The sequence below is a fragment of the Corvus moneduloides genome, chromosome 24 (assembly GCF_009650955.1).
Source record: "Corvus moneduloides isolate bCorMon1 chromosome 24, bCorMon1.pri, whole genome shotgun sequence".
NCBI classification, from domain to species: Eukaryota; Metazoa; Chordata; class Aves; order Passeriformes; family Corvidae; genus Corvus; species Corvus moneduloides.
The window spans coordinates 3,686,246-3,704,178 of NC_045499.1; the positions used below are offsets into that span (position 1 = coordinate 3,686,246).

The 17,933-nt window shown below is 62.2% G+C and overlaps 2 protein-coding genes and 1 long non-coding RNA gene across 7 annotated transcripts; 2 read left to right on the forward strand and 1 right to left on the reverse strand.

Moving 5' to 3' along the window:
- Positions 1-386: 386 nt before the first annotated feature.
- SMPD2 (sphingomyelin phosphodiesterase 2) lies at positions 387-4,928 on the forward strand. The gene is made up of 11 exons (XM_032132931.1): positions 387-455; positions 1,464-1,567; positions 2,021-2,117; positions 2,204-2,280; positions 2,547-2,640; positions 2,729-2,818; positions 3,170-3,252; positions 3,446-3,578; positions 3,651-3,755; positions 3,832-3,988; positions 4,199-4,928. The coding sequence occupies exons 2-11, from the start codon at positions 1,518-1,520 to the stop codon at positions 4,540-4,542; spliced, it is 1,230 nt and encodes a 409-aa protein (XP_031988822.1). The 5' UTR covers positions 387-455; positions 1,464-1,517; the 3' UTR covers positions 4,543-4,928.
- Positions 4,740-17,933, reverse strand: MICAL1 (microtubule associated monooxygenase, calponin and LIM domain containing 1). 5 transcript variants are annotated; one of them, XM_032132920.1, is made up of 27 exons: positions 17,798-17,933; positions 14,522-14,601; positions 13,661-13,871; positions 13,305-13,583; positions 12,397-12,604; positions 12,196-12,303; positions 11,917-12,015; positions 11,684-11,839; positions 11,386-11,486; positions 10,863-11,120; positions 10,347-10,462; positions 10,138-10,264; positions 9,791-9,863; positions 9,225-9,375; positions 8,963-9,150; positions 8,752-8,858; positions 8,618-8,668; positions 8,443-8,520; positions 7,934-8,108; positions 7,762-7,844; positions 7,200-7,653; positions 6,992-7,083; positions 6,742-6,840; positions 6,536-6,629; positions 6,359-6,458; positions 6,188-6,261; positions 4,740-6,083 (listed from the first exon to the last, which is right to left on the reverse strand). In XM_032132920.1, the coding sequence occupies exons 4-27, from the start codon at positions 13,563-13,565 to the stop codon at positions 5,953-5,955; spliced, it is 3,384 nt and encodes a 1,127-aa protein (XP_031988811.1). In that variant the 5' UTR covers positions 13,566-13,583; positions 13,661-13,871; positions 14,522-14,601; positions 17,798-17,933; the 3' UTR covers positions 4,740-5,952. The 5 variants fall into 5 exon arrangements, with proteins under 5 accessions (XP_031988811.1, XP_031988813.1, XP_031988810.1 ...); XM_032132922.1 differs by lacking the exon at positions 17,798-17,933 and adding an exon at positions 17,182-17,319 and having other exon boundaries at positions 9,225-9,372; XM_032132919.1 differs by lacking the exon at positions 17,798-17,933 and adding an exon at positions 17,182-17,319.
- Positions 5,977-9,553, forward strand: LOC116455288. The gene is made up of 2 exons (XR_004244361.1): positions 5,977-6,068; positions 6,412-9,553. It is a non-coding gene; the product is annotated as an uncharacterized LOC116455288 (long non-coding RNA).

Here is a 17,933-nt window from a genome sequence, read left to right on the forward strand (position 1 = left end):
GTTTGCATCAGTACTGCAGGGTTTGGTGGGGAAAGGTCGGGCTGGCCATGGCAGACGCTCCCGCTGTGCTTCCCCGCAGCATCGCTGGGCTCAGGAACACGCGGGGCCCACAGCAGCAGGTGGCAGAGCGCCGGTCTGTCCCACCAGTCACCACCACCCCTCCAAGCCCTGCTCGCTGTTCGCTACACACACCCCGTCCTACACGCAGGGGACACAGGCGACGTGTTTCACCACCGGCCGCTTTCCCCCGTCCTGCGAGCCGCCCGTACCCCACTATCCCACCCGCACCCCCGGCGCGCCCCGTTACACCCACCACACCCGGCCCCGTTCCCGGCCCCGTTCCCGGCCCCATTCACCGCCCCTGCCCCGGCGCCGGTCCTGCCCCTTCCGCCCCGCTCCGCTGCCTGCCGGGACGCGTAGTCCCGCGGCCCCGCGCCGCTCCCGGCCCGCTGCAGGTCCGCTCTCGGCTCCGCCGATCGCTCCGCGCCCCGCTCCTCCCGGTCCCGCTCCTCCCGGCCCCGCTGCTCCTGTAGCTCCCCTGCTCCTGTAGCTCCGCTCCTCTATTGCTCCGCTCCCCCGGCTGTCCCGCTGCCGTCCCCGCTCCTCCTGTCGCTCCGATGCTCCTGTCCCCCCGCTCCTCCGCTTGCCCCGCTCCTGTCCACCCGCTCCTGTTTCCCCGCTCCCCGGCTTGCCCCGCTGCTGTCCCCGCTCCACCTGTTGCCGCTGTCCCGCTCCTTGTCCCGCTGCTGTCCCCGCCGCCCGCCCCATCCCTCCGGCAGCGGGGAGCGTCCCTCGGGGTTTAGGCTTGGTAGAAGCCGCCGGCATTAATTAGCGCGGCTCAGGAACGGGATGAGGCGCTCGGTAATCTCGCCGGGGCAGGCAGAGCCCGGCTGCCCGCACCGGCATCCTGGAGCTCCGGGGTTGCTCTTTTTCGCTTTTAAACCGGAAACTGGACGATCTCACGGGGTCAGGCATGGGAGAAGTGGGGCTGGCGGAGCGCTGGGGCTGCTCCGGAGCTGCTGGCTCCACCGGGGTTTGGGGTCTCAAAGAGGATCCATGGGCTTCCCGAGTGGGGAGGTGTGTGATGGTGTCCCGTGCCCGTAGCTCGTGGATTCACTCTGAAACCAGGGTGAAAGTCCATCCTGGAACGCAACTCACTGACAGGCAGAGGGGTTGAGCCCTGTACCCCACCCCTGGCCCACCGGTGTCCCCAGCCACTGGATGAAGAGTCATATGGATCCATGTTTGGGTATATGGATCGCTGTATGGGGGCAGTTTGGGGTTCGGGGTGGGCCTTGCCCGCAGGGGGGGAGGGAAAAGTCCTGGAGCACTCTGAGCGCTCTTCCTTCCTTCCTGGCCTTTGCTCCAGCTCAGCCCTTCCGCCTTCCCAGCCTGGCTCCTTGGCTCTGTCCTGCACCCTGCACCGGCTTCCCGGGGCTGTCACTCCGACCCATTCCCTGCAGGTCCTCCCCTCTGCTCGGTGTTGCCCTCTGGCCCCTGCAAAGCCCCGACAAGCGATGGAGGGAGAGCCCACCCTGCGCCTCCGTATCTTTGACCTCAACTGCTGGTGAGTCCAGAGTTTGCTGGGTCTGCACCAGGCTGTGTGGGTGGAGATGGGGACACTGCACTGGGAGAGGTGTCCCACCTTGGGGTTACCTTCATGTCCCCTTCATTTTGGGCTCACACCACTCTCCCAGCCCCAGAGGGTCATGAGGTGCTTGGCTGGGTAGTGCCTCCTGTCCCCTCTGTGCTTGTTAGCCCCAGAAATACCCCTCATTTGCACCTCAAGCAAGGATGAGCTGCCTCAATTCTGCGGGCAGGAGAAGGGACAGCCTCCCTGCATATCCCTCTTGTCCCCATGTCCTCACATGGCCCTTTCCCCCTCCCACCTTTCCCATCTGCATCCTGCTTCTACGGGTACTGGAGCCCTCTTTCTCTCCCTCGCTTTGGGTCACAGTGGGCCCTGACAGCCCCCATCACCTGTCCCCACCAGGCTGTGACTGTCACCCCTCTCTGGCAGGGCCATCCGCTACCTGAGCAAGCGGCGTCAGGAGCGCGTCCGGCTCATCGGGGACACGCTGCGCCGGGAGGGCTTTGACCTGGTGCTGCTCCAGGAGGTGAGGGCAGTTTGTGAGCCAAGTGCAGCCATTCCCAGCCTGGGAGATGAGCGTGCCTGTTCTCAGCCTATCCCACTGTTCTCCAGGTGTGGAGTGAGCAGGACTACAGTGACCTGAGGGTGAAACTAGCAGGCTGCTACCCCTTCTCCCATTACTTCCGCAGGTGAGAAGGGCAAGGTCACCCCCCTGGGGCTGTCTGTGGGGCAGTGCCAGGGCTGTGCCGTGTCCTCGGGGTTTAGCACTTGCAGAGACCGGTGCAGGTGCTTTAGGCCACCTCTGTCACTGTGGGAGACCCCATGCCTGGGTAGTGGGATGCTCACAGGAGCACACTAGGATCCAGGCATCCAGGGAATCCTCCTGGCTCAGGGCTAGGGGGAGGCAGAGGTTTTGAGAACCACGTTTCCTCACTGTGCCATTTCCCTCCCACAGCGGGGTGATCGGCAGTGGCCTCTGCGTCTTCTCCAGGTTCCCCATCCTGGACACCCTACTCTACCAGTACTCACTGAATGGGTACCCCTACATGGTAAGCAGGGTGGGGGGCACATGGCACCATGGTGTCCATCCCCACAGAGCCTCAGTAGCCCTGACCTGCTCTCCTTCCCCTCTGGCAGCTCCAGCATGGGGACTGGTTCTGCGGCAAGTCCGTCGGTCTCGTCATTATTAAGATCTCAGGGATCATCTTCAACGTCTACGTCACCCACGTGAGCACCCCAGGGAAGAACCCAGCATGGGGGGGACAATGGGGAGGAGGGGAATGAGTGGCCGTACCCCTCTTTTACTGTCCCCTTGCTTAAGCACTGCTCTCCACTCTGCCCTGGACTATGCACTGATTTAATAAAATATTGCTCGGGGGGGGGAGGGGGCAGGGACCCACAACCTGGTTGTGCAGTGGGGTGAGCATCCCAGGCTCTCCCCAGTGGCGGTGACATAAAGACAGAGGTGTTGGCAGGGACTGTTCAGAGGGGTTGGGTGGGTTTGCAGGGAGCCTGGGGGCAGGGCAGGTGTTAGCATGGGAGTCACAGCCCCTGTGCTTCCTTTCCCTCTCTCTCCAGCTGCATGCCGAGTACTGCCGGGAGAAGGACGCCTACCTGCCCCACCGCCTGGTGCAGGCTTGGGAGCTGGCACAGTTCATCCGGTGAGCAGCTGCACGGTGTCCCCCTGCGGGTCCCCAGGACGTGTGTGGTCACCCCTGCCCCCGGGGCTTGCACTGCAGAGAGCTCCCACTTGCACCAATCCCAGTCAGAAATAAGGCTGAGGAGCGCTGGGCAGGTCCCAGTCACTCCAGTCTGGTGCAGGGCAGGGCAGGACAGCCATCCCTGTCCCCACAGACACACCTCAAAGGCAGCAGACGTGGTGCTGCTGGGAGGGGACCTGAACATGCACCCTGAAGATGTGGGCATCCGGCTGCTGCGTGGCTGGACGGGGCTGCGGGACGCCTTTGCTGAGGCCATGCGCTTTGAGGTGAGCTGGGGGGCTGAGCAGGGTCCCAGGGCACTCCAAGAGCCCCCCCACTCACCCAGGCTCTTGTCTCAGGGCTGTAAGAACGGCTGCACCCTTGTCCCTGACAACTGCTTCATTGACAAGTCGGAGCTGCTGCCCTTCCCGCTGGGCATCCGCATTGACTACATCCTCTACAAGGTACGGGGAGCGTTGGCCACCAGCTGTGAGGGGCGGGGGTGAGGCACTGGTGTGACCCCCTTGTCCCCTCACCCAGGCCATCTCCAGCTTCACAGTGAAGTGTGAAGAGCTGAAGACCACCACAGGGCCAGCCCTGGGCACAGACATCCCCTTCTCAGATCATGAAGCCGTGATGGCAACACTGCACATCCAGAGGCGGGGACAGCCTGTGGGTGCCGCCCTTGGCGCAGCTGGTAAGTCTGGGGGCTGCTGCCAGCATCCACCATGTGCTGGGGGGACTGGTGGAGTTGGATGGAGCTTGTTGGGGATGTTTCCCCCTGCGGTGCTGCTTGTGGAGGGCTGCAGAGAGGCGGAGACCGGGAGAAGGGTATTGGGGTGGTATGGGGGGGGCATAGAAATGGTATATGGAGGTCCCACCCCACTGAGGGCCCCTGTCCCCACAGACCTGGCGCTGGCGGACGTGGTGACAGAGGCACGGACAGAGGTGGGTGTGGGGCTGCAGGCGGCGCAGCGGCAGCGCTACTCCTCGGGCAGGATGGCCGTGCTGGCCTTGCTGCTGCTGCTGCTCCAGGCTGCGGCTGCACTGGGCATACTGGCCGGACTGGGCACAGAGCAGCCCTTCCCCAAGCTCTCCTTCTGCCTGCTGGCCTTCCTCGCCCTCGGCGTCCTTGTTCTCGCCACCGGTCTCCACCTGTTTCACACCATGGAGGTGAAGATGCTGCACGGCACCAAGGACCAGATGGGGATGGCACTGCGGGCGCTGCAGGAGCGTCCCAGCGAAGGCTGAGCTGAGGCTGTGGGTGTTCCACAATTGTCCCCTTGGCTCCACCGTGTCCCTTTTTTGATCCTTGTTTTTAGCTGACTTCAGATTTTAGGAGAGCAGCACTGCAGCCAGTGCAGTCATGCAGGTTTGACAGCTGCCTCCGGGTGAAAACTAAGATTTTTGGAGTAGATTTATTGCATTGACCCCTGTGAGAACCACGATGGAGGCAGATTTTTATTGCTGTCTTTTTAAACACACCCTTTTGTACATGGAGGGACCCACTGGCCTGGCTGGAAGACTTGAGAGGCTGAGGCTCCCCTTGCCTGGGGTGGCCTCAAAGTTTCTGCTGGTGGCTGTTCTGGCAACCAGTTTTGACTCAGATGGAAAATAAAGGCCGTATTTTAACCTTTGGCGCCGGGTCATGGGGGCTTTATTTGAAGGGAGTGGGTTTGCAGCAGGATTGGGAGGGCTGGAGGAGGTGCTGAGGGGAATGGCAGGATGAGGGCTGAACACAGGGTGGTGTTGCTAAGAGAGGAACCTATGCCTGGGACCCCCATCCCAACACATCTGGGGCTGCCATTTGGCCACAGAGGCCACCCTGCAACAGCAAGGGACTCCAAGGGCATCTGAGGTCTGTGCAAAGACCACTATGGCATTGCCAAGCAGAAGAAATCCCAAAGGGGCAAGGAGGGACAGCCGCTGGTGTCCCTTGTCCTCGGTGTTAGAGTACTGGCCCTGAGCAGAATTCCCTTAGGAGCTACTGGACAAAAAGCCCTTCCCTTGCCCAAGGGGCTCATGGCAGGGTTCTGACCCTGGTTTCCTGCAGCAGCTGGGGATAGCATGGATGTGGCATCCAAAAGCAGTGGTGCAGAGTGGCTGATCAGCCCAATCTGTCTGTCACTGGCCCCCACTTGTAGAGCCAGATGTCCCTTGAGATGGAGGCTGAGGCTGGGATGGATGCCCTCAGACCTCAGGATGTCCCAGGGTGGCTTCCAGAGACCACTCCTGATGGTGCCCCTGCACATATGGCATCTGCCCTGTGGGCTGCCTCTGGTGGCCACAGTCACTTCCTTGCTGCTGGGAGCCACCAGTCCCCTTTTGCAGCCCCCTGCAAGTCTCATTTTCCAACAAGCACAAGGCAAAGGCCATCCAGCCACGCACAGGAATGTCCTCTCAGCACCCCAAAGCTGAGTGCTTCTCAGTGTCTCCTCACGTGAGCATCTCCCAGCAGGTCTGGCCCCTCGGTGACAGACTGGCAAGCAGGGAGCTGGATTGGCTGCCGGCACCCGCGGGCAGCTGGGGCATCACCACCTCCAGAGGTAGCTCAGAGTGATGCTCAGAGGGATGCTCAGAGGGACTCTCACACACACACACACACACACACTCTCTGCTTGTCCGCCAGGGAGGATCCCGTGGCTCCGGGGGCTGTGAGGATCAAGGCCGCAGCTCACTGAGTCGCTTCTCCTCCTGCATTTGGATGAGGACGTTGCGCTTATTCACCACGTCCAGCAGCTGCTTCAGGATCTCCTGCTCAGCCTTCTCATCCTCAGGTGTCTTCAGGGTTTCTGTGGGTGCAGGGGGCCGGAGTAGGGCTGGGAAGGCCACAAACCCTGAGCTGCTCCCCACACCATGCAAAGGCATCCTCGCCCTGGCACGTGCTGGCACTCACCCTGCTTGTTCATGTAACTCCGGAGCTTCTGGTCAAGCTGACACTGCTGCTCCTCCAGCTTCAGTTCCTGCACCCTGTGGGGAGGAAAAAGGTGTGCTGGGTACAGGGTTCGCAGGGGACTGGGCTGAGCTGAGCCCCCACACCAACCAGGGAGCATCCCCCAAGCCTTACGCGATCATGAGGTCCGACTCCTCGCTCATCAGATTGTTCTTCTTCTGGACCAGGTACAGCAGCTGGTTTGTCCACCCTGTCTGCTGGTCAGCCAGGCTCTCTGCAGGACAGGGGAATGGTGAGTGGGGTGCAGACCCCTATCACAGGGTCACAGTGCTCCACCCACCCTGGCCTTACCATTCTCATCCCGGAGTAGCTTCTCCAGCTTGATGCCCTGCTGCTCCAGTTCCCGGAATGTCACCTCGATCTCCTCCAGCCGTCTCTGGATGGCCTGGAAGAGAAAGGCAGCACTCACCTGCAGGCCAGCACCTGCCAACATGTGGCCACCAGCAGCAGGGGGACAGATGGAGGGGACAGTGCCACGCTGGGGACCTGTGGGTTACCTGGGCTCTGCAGAACCGCTTCACCTGGGACTCCCTGGCCCGGCGAGCCAATGTGCGCTTCCAGGTGGGATATTTCTCCTCTTCCCTCGGGTCTGGGTACTGCGAAAGGACGGAGGCACAGGCCCTGCACCAGGCACCTCCTGCCTTGGCAGCCACAGCTGAGCCAGACCCGGTGCCTCTGTGAAAGGAGCAAGAGCCCCAGCTACCACGTGTGCTGGTGGGGCCACCAGCACTTGGGGAAAATCCTCACCAACTCTTTCATGATGCCAAGGCCTGTGCCTTCCTCCTCCTCCTCTTTCTCCTCCTCCTCCTCATCCTCCTCGCTGTCACTCTCCTCCAAATCTGCCCAAGGAAAGAGCCGTTTCAGGCTGGTTCCTCATGAGCAAGATGTGGGTACAGCACGTCCTGGAAGGACTGAGAGCTCTGCTTGTCTGGACACTCCAGTTTGTACCACCTACCTTTCTCCATGTCAGTTTTCCCCTCCTTCTGCTTCCAGGCGCCTTGTCCCTGCCCCAGGGCAGGGAGGGCCTCAGGTGCTGCCTGGGGCCGCAGACGAGCTGGCTTCAGTGGAGGCTCAGGCTCTGCTTCACTGGTGAGGTTCAGCGTGGACAGACTGAGCTTCTCCAGTGGTGTAAGGATGATCTTCCTCCTGCCTCCACTCTCCTCGCCCTCCTCTGCTGTCCCTTGGGGCTCTGCTCTGGGAACCTCCTCTTCCCTCACATCCCTCCCAGGCTGTGCCAGCAGCTCCTGCTCCTCCATGTCACCAGCATCTGCAGTGTCCTCAACTTCCCCAGGCTCTTCCCCTGGCTGTGGGGCTGCTGGAGTGGGCTGAGGTGGACTGGGTGCCCGCTCCATGGGGGACACATGTGGGCTTCCAGCTTCTGAGGGTGGGTGGGCAGCAGCATCAGCATCCTACAGCAGAGCCACAGCAGAGGAGTGATGCACCACAGGGCCACGCCCAAGCACCCCCTCCACACTTTGCCTTTCCACCATCACCTCCAGGGACTTAGGATGATTTACCCCATCAGGCAGTGCTGAAGCCTCATCCTGGGGCAGGTCCACGCTGGGTGGATTGGGGTAGTGCAGCGAGCAGTAAAAATGACCTGGGGGGAGGGGGGGCGAACTCATGCGACAACCTGCAAGGTGGAGAAGTCGTGCCCCGAGCATTCCCGCTCCCCAAAAGCCACCTCACCTTCCTCCTCGTCGAAGGCGTAGTCGCCCAGGCGCAGGGTGGCCCCGCAGCGCCGGCACTGGAAGCAGCCGCGGTGAAAGAAGCGTCCCTCGGCGCTGGCTCGCTCCAGGATGTAGACACGGCAGCCACAGAAGTAGCAGGCGTCACTGTTCTCCCCTGTCCTCTCCCTCACCGGCTGCAGGGAGAGAGGACAGGCTGGGGTGGCACCGGGGGCCTGGCACCCACCCTGCCCCGTGGCTGTGCAGGCAGCCATGGGGGCACGGGGCAGGGCTCTGCCCCTCTTGCAGCGCCAGGTCTGGGTGCTCGGGATGGGTGAGGGAGTGGCAAGACTTGGCTCCGGAAAACCAGTTGGGTCAGGAAACAGGCAGGGAGGAGCTGAGAGCCTGTAGGCGTCTGCTTGCGCTGCCCTGGTCCCAGCCCTTGGCTTGGCCCTGCCAGCCACTGGTGCCCCTCCAGTGCCCACCAGCCCTGAGCAGGACCCTCCATCCCAAGGTGACACAAGGACCAACCTGCCCTGGGTCCATCACAGTGGTTTGCGGCAGCTCATGGGCACTGTCCGGAGTGTCTCCATCCAGCCCCGTGTCCAGCTACAAGTGACCCAAGGGGAGGGTCAGCCCCCCACTCTCCCCCCAGGACTGCTGCACCCCAGCAGAACACCCCTTGGGGTGCCTGGGGCAGACCCACCTCGGTGTCCCTGCGGCTCCTCTTGGCCTCAGTGTCCTTCTGGGCACTGTCCTGCAAATGCAAATGGGGTGGTTTGGGTGGGGAAGGGGACAGGGCTTTGGTGTGTCACGAGGGTCTGGGTGGGGGTCCCTCACCTGGGCACGTTTGTGTGTCAGGTTCCGGCTCTTCTGCAGCTTGCTGAGGAAGAGGATGGCCCCTCGCGTGCCACGGGGAGACAGTGGCTTCTTGCTGACCTCCACCTCTGCACAGGACATGGCCATTTTGGTGGGACCCACCCAACAAAGAGAGCACCCAGCCAGCCCCAGTGGGCCTCAGGACGGGACAAATCCCCCCAAAATCTCACACCTGAAGAGGTCCTGAAAACTTCGTAGAACTGGCTGAGGTAGGTGATGAGGCCCAGGCGGTCAGGCTCTGCCATGGTGGCCATCTCAGCACTGGAGAGCACAGGCTGGATGCCCAGCTCCTGCTCTGCTATGTCCAGCATCATCTGGTGGGTCCGAATGGCATTCTGCGGGTCCACTGAGTCCAAGTCCCTGAAGGGAGACACAGCTGCCATCAGGGTGGGCTCTGCAGAGTGGAGGGTTCCGGGGGGGTCCCAGGCACTCACACCAGGTCTGGGCGGAAGTGGTGGATGAGGGCGCAGAGGGCCAAGCCACTGGTCCAGGAGGTGGTGAAGTTGCTCACGGCCACGCCAGGGTATCCAGCCGTGCTGGCCTGGCACCAGCTCAGCAGCTCTTCGTAGACGTCTCCAGGGGCTGCTGGGGAGGCAGCCTGTGTGTCCCCATTCCACAGAGACAGGGGACAACCCCCCCAGCCCACCTCCTGCCTCAGCACCAGTGCTTTAACAGGAAAGGGATCCCATGGGAGTGACCTGAGACACCTCCTCTCCCCCCTGCAACCATCCCCGCAAGTCTCAATAAATGGGTTGATAAAGCATCTGTCAATATTTCATGGCTCAGCATCAGTGAAGGCTGGAGAGGCACAGTCTCCTCCCCAGAAGGCAGCAGGGGGACGTGGCCCGACGTGGGCCACAAGCAGAGGGCATAGAAACCAGTGGTGTCACCAGGACAGCCTGCTGGACACAGGCCAGGGCGCAAGAAACAAGGAGGGGGAGGAAAATCAAGGCAGGAGTCACTTGGGCATGGGCTGCTGGGCAGGACTGGTTGCTCCTACCAGTGCTGAGCCGGTTGTCGCTCTTCCTCTTGTGGTCCACCTCCACCGTGCCCACGAGGTAGAGGTCCTTGACCTGCCAATGGGGACATGCCAGTGGTGGTCACCACCTGTACAGAGCCAATGGCACTGCGCAGGGACCTGGCCCCAGCAAGGGGGACACCGGGACGCCCCCACACAACTCTCCAGAACCCTCTGCCATCCACAATGGGCGATGTACTCAATGTCCTGGGGACTAATAGCTTCAGTCTCACACCCTCTGGGGACAGGGGACCGGGCAAATTAGTGTCACCTGACAGCCAGGGAGGCTGGGCTGGCTGGCTGTCCCATGGCAGGACCTGGCCAGGTACCTGGCTGGCTTTGATGGCCTGCAGGTTGATGTTGGGGTAGCGCGTGGCCGGGTCGATGCTGTACTGACTGATGTTCTTGTTGGTGTTGTCTGGGGACGTCTGCGAGAGGCGCTGGTAGATGCTCTCCCTGGGTGCAAGGGACAGGGCTGGCATCGCTGCCACCATCCTCACGTGCTCCAGACCCAGCCCAGTGGGATGGGGACACTCACCTCTCGGCCAGCACCTCCAGTGGGGGTGTCCCGGCTGCCCATCGCCGCACCATCCACGCTGCGTCGAAGGCGGCGAGGAAGCCCCTGGCCACCCCGGTGCCCAGTGGCCAGAAGGGCTGCAAAGGGAAAGGCAGAGCTGGAACTGGAGTTGCATGGCTGGTCAGGGCAGCTGGGAGGAGGCTGAGAGCTGCCAGGCTTGGCCAGGGATGAAAGAGGGAGTGGCGGCAGGACGCGCACGGAGAGGATGGGTGGCCGTCTCCTCCCCAGCCAGCACAGCTGCTTCTGGGGGGGGCTGGGCTGCTCCTCCATCCTGAACCAACCCCAAATCTCTGGTGGGGCTGGAGAAGGGGGATAACCTCCCCAAAGCATGCCACTACTGGGAGCCTGCCCAAGGATGGGGTGCACTGGGCAACTGGGATGAGAAGCACTTAGGGAGGGGAAATATATTGCAACCAATGCATCTTACAGGCAGAGGGAAGTGGAGGCATGAGGTGGTGCTGCAGGGGAATCTCTCACCTCCACCAAGCAGTCGCCCACCAGCCCCAGGAGCAGCCGGCTCCCGTTGTGCTCCCACACCAGCGCTGCGTTCTCCGAGCGCGTCATGCAGGTGAAGTCGAACATGTCGACATCCGGCAGGTCCCGGTGGTTGAGGGCAAACTCCAGTTCGGGCAGGCAGTAGTTGGTGGAGAAGTTGGCAGCTTCTTTGGCGTAGCTAAGGAGGGCGTCCCAGTTCACATTGTCTGGGGACAGGAGGCTCTCGATGTCCGCTTTGTCCTGCGGAGATGGGGTGAAGCTGGCTGGGGTGTGGGAGGTGCTGTTTGTCCCTCAGCCCAGGAGCACGCAGCTCTGGGGTGCAGCTGTGCCACTGCACTCTGAGAACCCTGGAAGGATTTTTCCTGCGGCACAGGCAACAGCTGCTGCAGCCTCCACCACCCCAGGGGTGTGCAGTCAAACCAGCACCCACGATTTGCATCCCGCTTTCAAGGCTTTCAGCTGCCCATTGCTGTGGGATCCCAGGGCCAGATCCTGCCCTTCTCACCTGGAGGATGACCCCCTTCTTGAGCAGGCTCTGCTTCTTGGCCGTCATGACGAAATAGTGAGTGTCATCCTTGTAGTACACGATGTTTTCCAGGTCGATGCCTGGTGATGGGAAGGGGCTGAGCCAGGGCCACAGGGTGCCCCAGCACTGGGCTCAGACACCAAATGTCCCCTGCAGTGGGGTACCATGTAGGGAAATGCAGCCCATCACCGGGGACATCCTGGGGCTGAGCCTCCAGCTCCCTCAGGAGGGGACAGGAGCCCCCAGCGCCCCCCATGTGGGGGCTGGGACCACTGACCTGTTTTGTTGTAGAGGTTCTGGAAGAACTTCTGGTTGTAGATTCGGGCCACGCCGCTGATCTCAGCCACCTCCACCTCGGCCCGGCTGTGGCGGTTGATGAAGTTGGTGGTGATGCCAATGGCCAACTTCCCACGCGTCTCCTTCCGCTTGAACCCTGCAGGAGGGGAGAGGCGTGAGCCCCCACCCAGCCCCCCACATTGGTCCTGGGGCTGCAGGGACACCTGATGTCACCTTCAGGGACAAATTTGCCACCGCCAGCTGAGATGAGGACGTCGAACTCGTAGTGGGTGAGGGGAGAGGAGCTGGGCTGCAGCACAGCCTGCCAGCCACCTGCAGGGAGAAGGGGGGTCATGAATGTGCTGGTTCCCAGGGAGCAGGGAAAGGGTTGCATCTCATTCCCCCCAAAAAGGCATGCCTTGGGCTAGCAGAAGGATTGGGGAGCTCAGAGTGGCCACGCACAGCCCTGTCCTTGTCCCCAGGAATGCCACCCGCCCTGCACAGATACCGTACCTGCCTTGCCCGTGGGGGGAACAAGGCCCTCAAACCGCACATTGATGTGCACCTCAACCCCCAGGAGCAAAGCCACCTTCAGCAGGATCAGCTGGAGCTGCCGAATACCTGGGAGGGCAGAGGGGTACTCAGGGCTGCACCCCTGGGTCCCTGGACTCCCCACAGTCAGGGACCCCAGAGCCTGGGTCTCCTAAAACTCACTGATGTGGTCCAGCGTGCCAGTGCAGAAGCGCCCATAGAACTTCTTGGCGCCCAGCGCCCGCAGGTCGTGGATGGTGAAGGGCCAGAGGTGCAGGACGTTGTTGCGGGAGAAGGAGTCGCGCTTCTCCAGCAGCACCACGCGGGCACCCAGCAGCGCCAGCTCGATGGCCGCCCGCAGCCCGCAGGGCCCGGCGCCCACCACCAGGCACTGCCATGGCACAGGACGGGCAGGGTCAAGGGGGTGGGCAGCCCCAGAGCGGGGTTTGGGTGAACCCCCCAGCACTCCCAAAGGCAGCACCTCCCCGCTCGCTGGGTCAGGATCTGGCCCTCCCCGCTATTGCCTTTTTCTCACTGATTCTCCCTGCAAATCGGGGTGCCCCCCACCCCCTGAACCTTGCCTTCACCCAGGGCAATGGCAGTCAGGGGAATGGCAGCAATTAAAGCACTGGATGAGATAAGGTGCAGGTCTGCTGCAGGCCTGACACGGGTTTTGTCTCCTGACGGCTTCTGCACGGGGCTGGGACAACAGGGCACAGCAGTCAGGACAAAAGCCATCATCTGTGGGACAGGGAACAGATGTCCCAAGGGGAAATCCTACTTGGGATGCTCCTGTCTCCCAGAAAGGACTTGACAGGTCCCTCAGCCCCGCCATGAGATGTCCCCAGCGAGAAGCAGCTGGGAGGAGGAAGGACGCTGCTGGCTGCATGGCACTGAGGCGGCATCATGCCATGGGGAGCTGAGCAGTGCTAATTAACATCCTGTCCCATTAAACTCCATCAACCTCCCGCTTGGCACATCCTGCATCCTCCTGGGATGAGAGCCAGAGTGTCCCAAGGGATGTTCTCACCCTGGAGACAAGGACACAGGGCAGGGAGGGACCCAAACCCCTCACCCCACATCCCGGGTACCTTGGTGCCAGCACAGGCTGTGCCCTGGTCGTAGTCCTTGTGCCCGGCTTTCTTATCCAGCTTGCTCCACAGGGCCTTGGCATTCCAATAGTTGAGGGCAGCCTTGAGGCCGTGGTAGAGCTGCAGCCCACTGCCCTGCAGCCCCAGCTGCTGGCACAGCTCCACAAAGCAGCCCAGCACCTCCCGGCACTCCCCAGCACGCAGGAACCTCTCAAAGATGGCATGGGCCGGGTTGCCCGGCTCGTCGGCCGGCACACTCATCCCGTGTCACCCAGAAGCCTGGCAGAGGAACAGCAGAGGTCAGCAGGGAGGGGACCCTCCTGGATCCCCACCCCCAAACACATCCGGTACCAGACCTGGTGTCTCAGTGCCAGCTTTCGCAGCTGCAGGTGCTGTTGGGTGGTGATGGCACTGTCCAAACTGGCACACTTTGTGGCAGCAGCTGGTGGAGCCGTCCCCAGATGCTGCACCCAGAGAGCCACGGTGTCACCCTGCCACGGTGGCGTCAGGGGAGGGGATGGGGAGGGCTGTGGCAGCAGCAAGTGGCTTCCTCCACACAGAAGGTACCTGCAACAGCCAAGAGCAGAGCGAGTTGTTTTGGAGCAAAGACATCGCTTCCTTCCTCTGCAGCCCTGGCCTCACTACAGGGGGGATGGGAGGGAGTGCCTGGCTTTAGGAATCAGCCACAGCTGCTGCAAAAACCAGCAAGACCGGCCCTAGGGCTGTAGGGAGGAGGACTGGATCCATCCCACCAGCCTGGCTTCTGCAGCCGGAGTGGGGTGAACTTTTCCCCCACCTCCCCTTCTACCACTCCTGGAGCGGGTGGAAGCAGATTAGCACAGAGGAAGCAGCGGTGAGGAAATCAAATAAAAGTCAAATCACCCTGCAAATAGCCCCATCATGCCACAGAAGCCATGGCAGGAGGGGTGCAGCACATTGCCCCTGGGCATCCCAAAACCCCCTGCCCCTGGCATCTCCCGGGGGACCAGCTCTCCTTGCATCTGTCTCCCGCTCCCAGCACTGCCCCGAGCACCCGCCTGGGCCATCCTCTGTCTTGCCAGCCCGAGCACGAAGAACAAAGTTTTGCCTTTTCCGGCCACTGTCGCCAAGCCCCGGGGCTGTGAAAGGCTCCCCCAGCCCGGCAAAGCAGCAGGCGGAGACACGGTGCTGCCAAGGAGGATCCGGTGGAAAGGCTCGGGAAGACGGAGAGCTCCTACCTTTGAACCACCGCTCTTTGCCCTCTCGCCCCGAGTGTTATCGCGGGCACGTGGCAGCACCCGGAAAGTGGCGGCCACCCCTGCAGTGGGACAAGCATGCCGTGAATAAATTAAGCTGCCCTCAGGAGGAGGGGGCTGGGGGTGGGCGGATAAAGGAGTTATTTAAGCGTGCGCTTAAATTTCGACTGGGAAGACCGAATTCTAGCTGGATTTCAAGTTCAGTCTCACTCAGGACTTTCCCGACACCAGAACGTGCCTTGCGAAGCAGTTCTGCGGGTCACCTTCCCTTCCATCATCACAGTCAGGAAATCCGGGCATTTTAACCACTTCCTTCCTGGGCAGAGGATAAAGCACCCAGCGGGGTAGAGCAGGGGCTGGCACCCACCTGAGTGGCAGCGTGGGGACAGAGGACATGGCCTATGCCTTCCTGACAGGGCTGTGAGACCTGGGGACAGATTTCTGCTCTTCCCCTGAGCGCTGCGAGCGGGACAGGATGAGCCTGGGGAAACTGAGGCAGCGCTGCGAACCCCCCTGGAGAATTTGCAGTGCTCCCCCCGTCCTCCTACCACAGAGGCTGCCCAGGCAGCACTGGCTGGCCAGTGCCCCATCCTGGGTTGCCCCCCAGGAGCTCATGTCACTGCGCTGGCACCTGCCAAGGTCACCACACAGCAGCCCCAGGGAGACGGGGCAAAGGCAGCTGCTCAGGCTGGGAGCATCTACTCCAGCCTCAGCAGCCCCGGCTCTGAAAAAAGCCCTCTCTCGGCCTTGATTCCCACTGGACATGATGCCAGGACAAGCGTGCTGCCCGGGAAAGCTTTCCAGCCCCTACGCTTTGGCAGGGAGGCTCAGAGGAGGCAGAACAAGAAGCCTTGTGTTACACAGCTTCCTACAGAAAGGGTTATCCTGCCAGCACTCTGGCACACTCAACCCGCCTTGACAACTGCAAGCAAGGTCAGAAACTCCTAGGAAAACTCAGTTCCTGCAGGGTTGATACAAAACCCCAGCTTTCAGCCCACAAATGCCAGTGGCAGTGGAGGAGGGCGCAGTCTGAGCCAGGCTCTGCTCTCCCCATCAAAGCCTTTTCTTCCCTTTACACTGTTCCTGCAAGCAGGAGGGAGGAGGGGGCGGTTGCGGCCAGCCCTGACTCATCTCATGTCGGCTTTGGTTGGCTGCAGACCTGCCTGTGGGGACATCACCCGGGCCCCACACATGGGAAGCACCCCGGGAGCAGGGACACCACATCCCGCTTTGCAGGTCAGGGTGTCCCTCTTGCCCTTGCATGCAGAGAAGCAGCCTCTTGGGAGAAGGTGGGGGAAGCTGCTTGGGAGCTCACGTGTCTTGCAGGCACATGGAAATAGGGTGGGAAAGGACATGGCTCCAGAGCTAATGAAAGCTGGGAAGAATTTCAGCAGATCACCTCACCGCTGCTGCGCTGGCTCCCAGCGTGGACAGGCTGTTCTGGGTCTGGGATCCAGCCTGGAGACTGCAGGCCAGGCTGCTGAGCGGGGATGGACCCCATGAAAGCCCTTCCAGCAAAAGGCCAGTGGGCAGGATGGAGGGTTTCTTGTGACCACCCAACAGCTTGGCCTTGCTTTCAACCACCAGCTGATCTGAGAGGGTATCAGGAAGGGGTGAAGGCACTGGAAGCTCTTACAAGCATTATTGTGCTCAGGAGAAACATCCCAGGTATGGCACTGGGCAGGGAGACCACCCTGGCCACTGCCACGGAAACTTGCCTTGATTTGGGTGGGTTTTAATCCTTGGAGGGAGGGAAAAATCCCTGTCAGCTGCTCTGGTTTGAGGCAGGGATGTGGGTGCATGAGCACAGCCCAGCTTTGCAAGGCCCCAGCATGGAGCTATGGGGAGATGGGCTGAGGAGAGGGGACAAACCTGAGTTGCCCTTTGCCGGGGATCCACAAGCCACAGCCTGGCCATGTCCCAGGGAGCCCTGGGCACAGACAACACTTAGGGAGGAGTAAACGTGCCCCCCTATTTTTGCTGCTCAGCCTGCCCCCCCGGCCAGCACCAGCCCATGGAGGGACCTGCCACTTGCAGCTGAATTTTGGTAAAAAGAGGAAGTCAGGTCACAGCCAGGCTTCACACCCCACATCATTTTCCTCTTCCTGCTTCTCCTTTACTCCAAACCACATCCATGACAAAGACATCTCTGCGATGATGCCACAGAGCATCCCTCATGGATCTTAGCAAAGCTCTTCCCACCCCATCCTACTCATCACTGGAGCACTGGTGGCTCTGGGAATGCAGGAGGAGGAGCAGGGACCCCTCTCTTTTCCCTTTGTCCCGGGGGCAGCAGAGGTCAGAGGCTGGAGGGCAAAAGCAGCGAGGATGGAGCGGGGAGGACCCCGCTGCCCCTGGGAGAGGCTGTGCGGAGGGGTCTGCCGGAGAAAAAGCGCTACCCTGCCACGGAGCGTCCCAGGGACACGCAGGACAGGGGTTCGGGGGGCTGAGCCCCCCCCAGCCCCGCAGAATCACGCCTCGGTTTTGTCACCCCCCGTCCCCGCCCTGCGCAGCGATGCTCTCAGCGGGGCGGGCGGAGGGCACCGGCGGTCGGGATGCTGGAGGACACGGGGCTGGGGGGGGCAGCAGAGCCCGGTCCCCCCCGCCCAGGGATGCTCTGCCCATCTTCACCCCTCACTCACCTCCACAGCCCCTCGGCGGGGGAAACTGAGGCACGGACCGGGGCGTGGGGAGGGACCGGCGCTGGGCGCAGCCGGGCGACAGCGAGCAGGAAACGACCTCCGGCTCCGCAAGCAGCAGCTGCCGGCCGGCCCGGCCCTCCTCTTGTTTGCCCTCCCCTCCTCGGCCTTCCCCTCCCCTCGCCTGCCCGACCCTCCCCCGCGACTGGGGCGACCCAGGCCGGGCGGTGCCGGGAGAGGGGCGGCCCCCGGGCCACCCCCGCTCTGTGCTGCTGCAGATATTGCGCCGGGGGGTTTGGAGAGCGGGACGAGCGGCACAGCGCAACCCCAGCTGGGATTTTTGTATTTTAGGATGAGAAACCGGACTTTTCGCTAAGCAAACAAAAAGACTCCGGCGATGAAGCCAAACCGCTTCACACTCCGCCCCCGCCCCTGTGCTGCTCCCCCCGCAGCCAGAACCCGGCCAGGAGGGAGCTGGGGGCACCGCAGGGTCCAGGGCGAGGGGACCCACCCAGTGCCAGCTCCGGACCCCTCCCGCCACAGCTCGCGTGGGAACTTCTGGGATTACGTTTCCACCTGGGTCCCACGGGTGGGAATGGTGCCAGTGGGGCGAAGGTACCTGGGGGAGGGGGGTGGGGGAGCCCCCGGGGTCACCGAAGATCTCTGCTGGCCGGGTGCTTTTGGGGGTTTCTGGTGGCGATGACCTCGGGGTGCTGCTGGACATTCGCCCTGTGCTGGGACGGGCGTCACGGCAA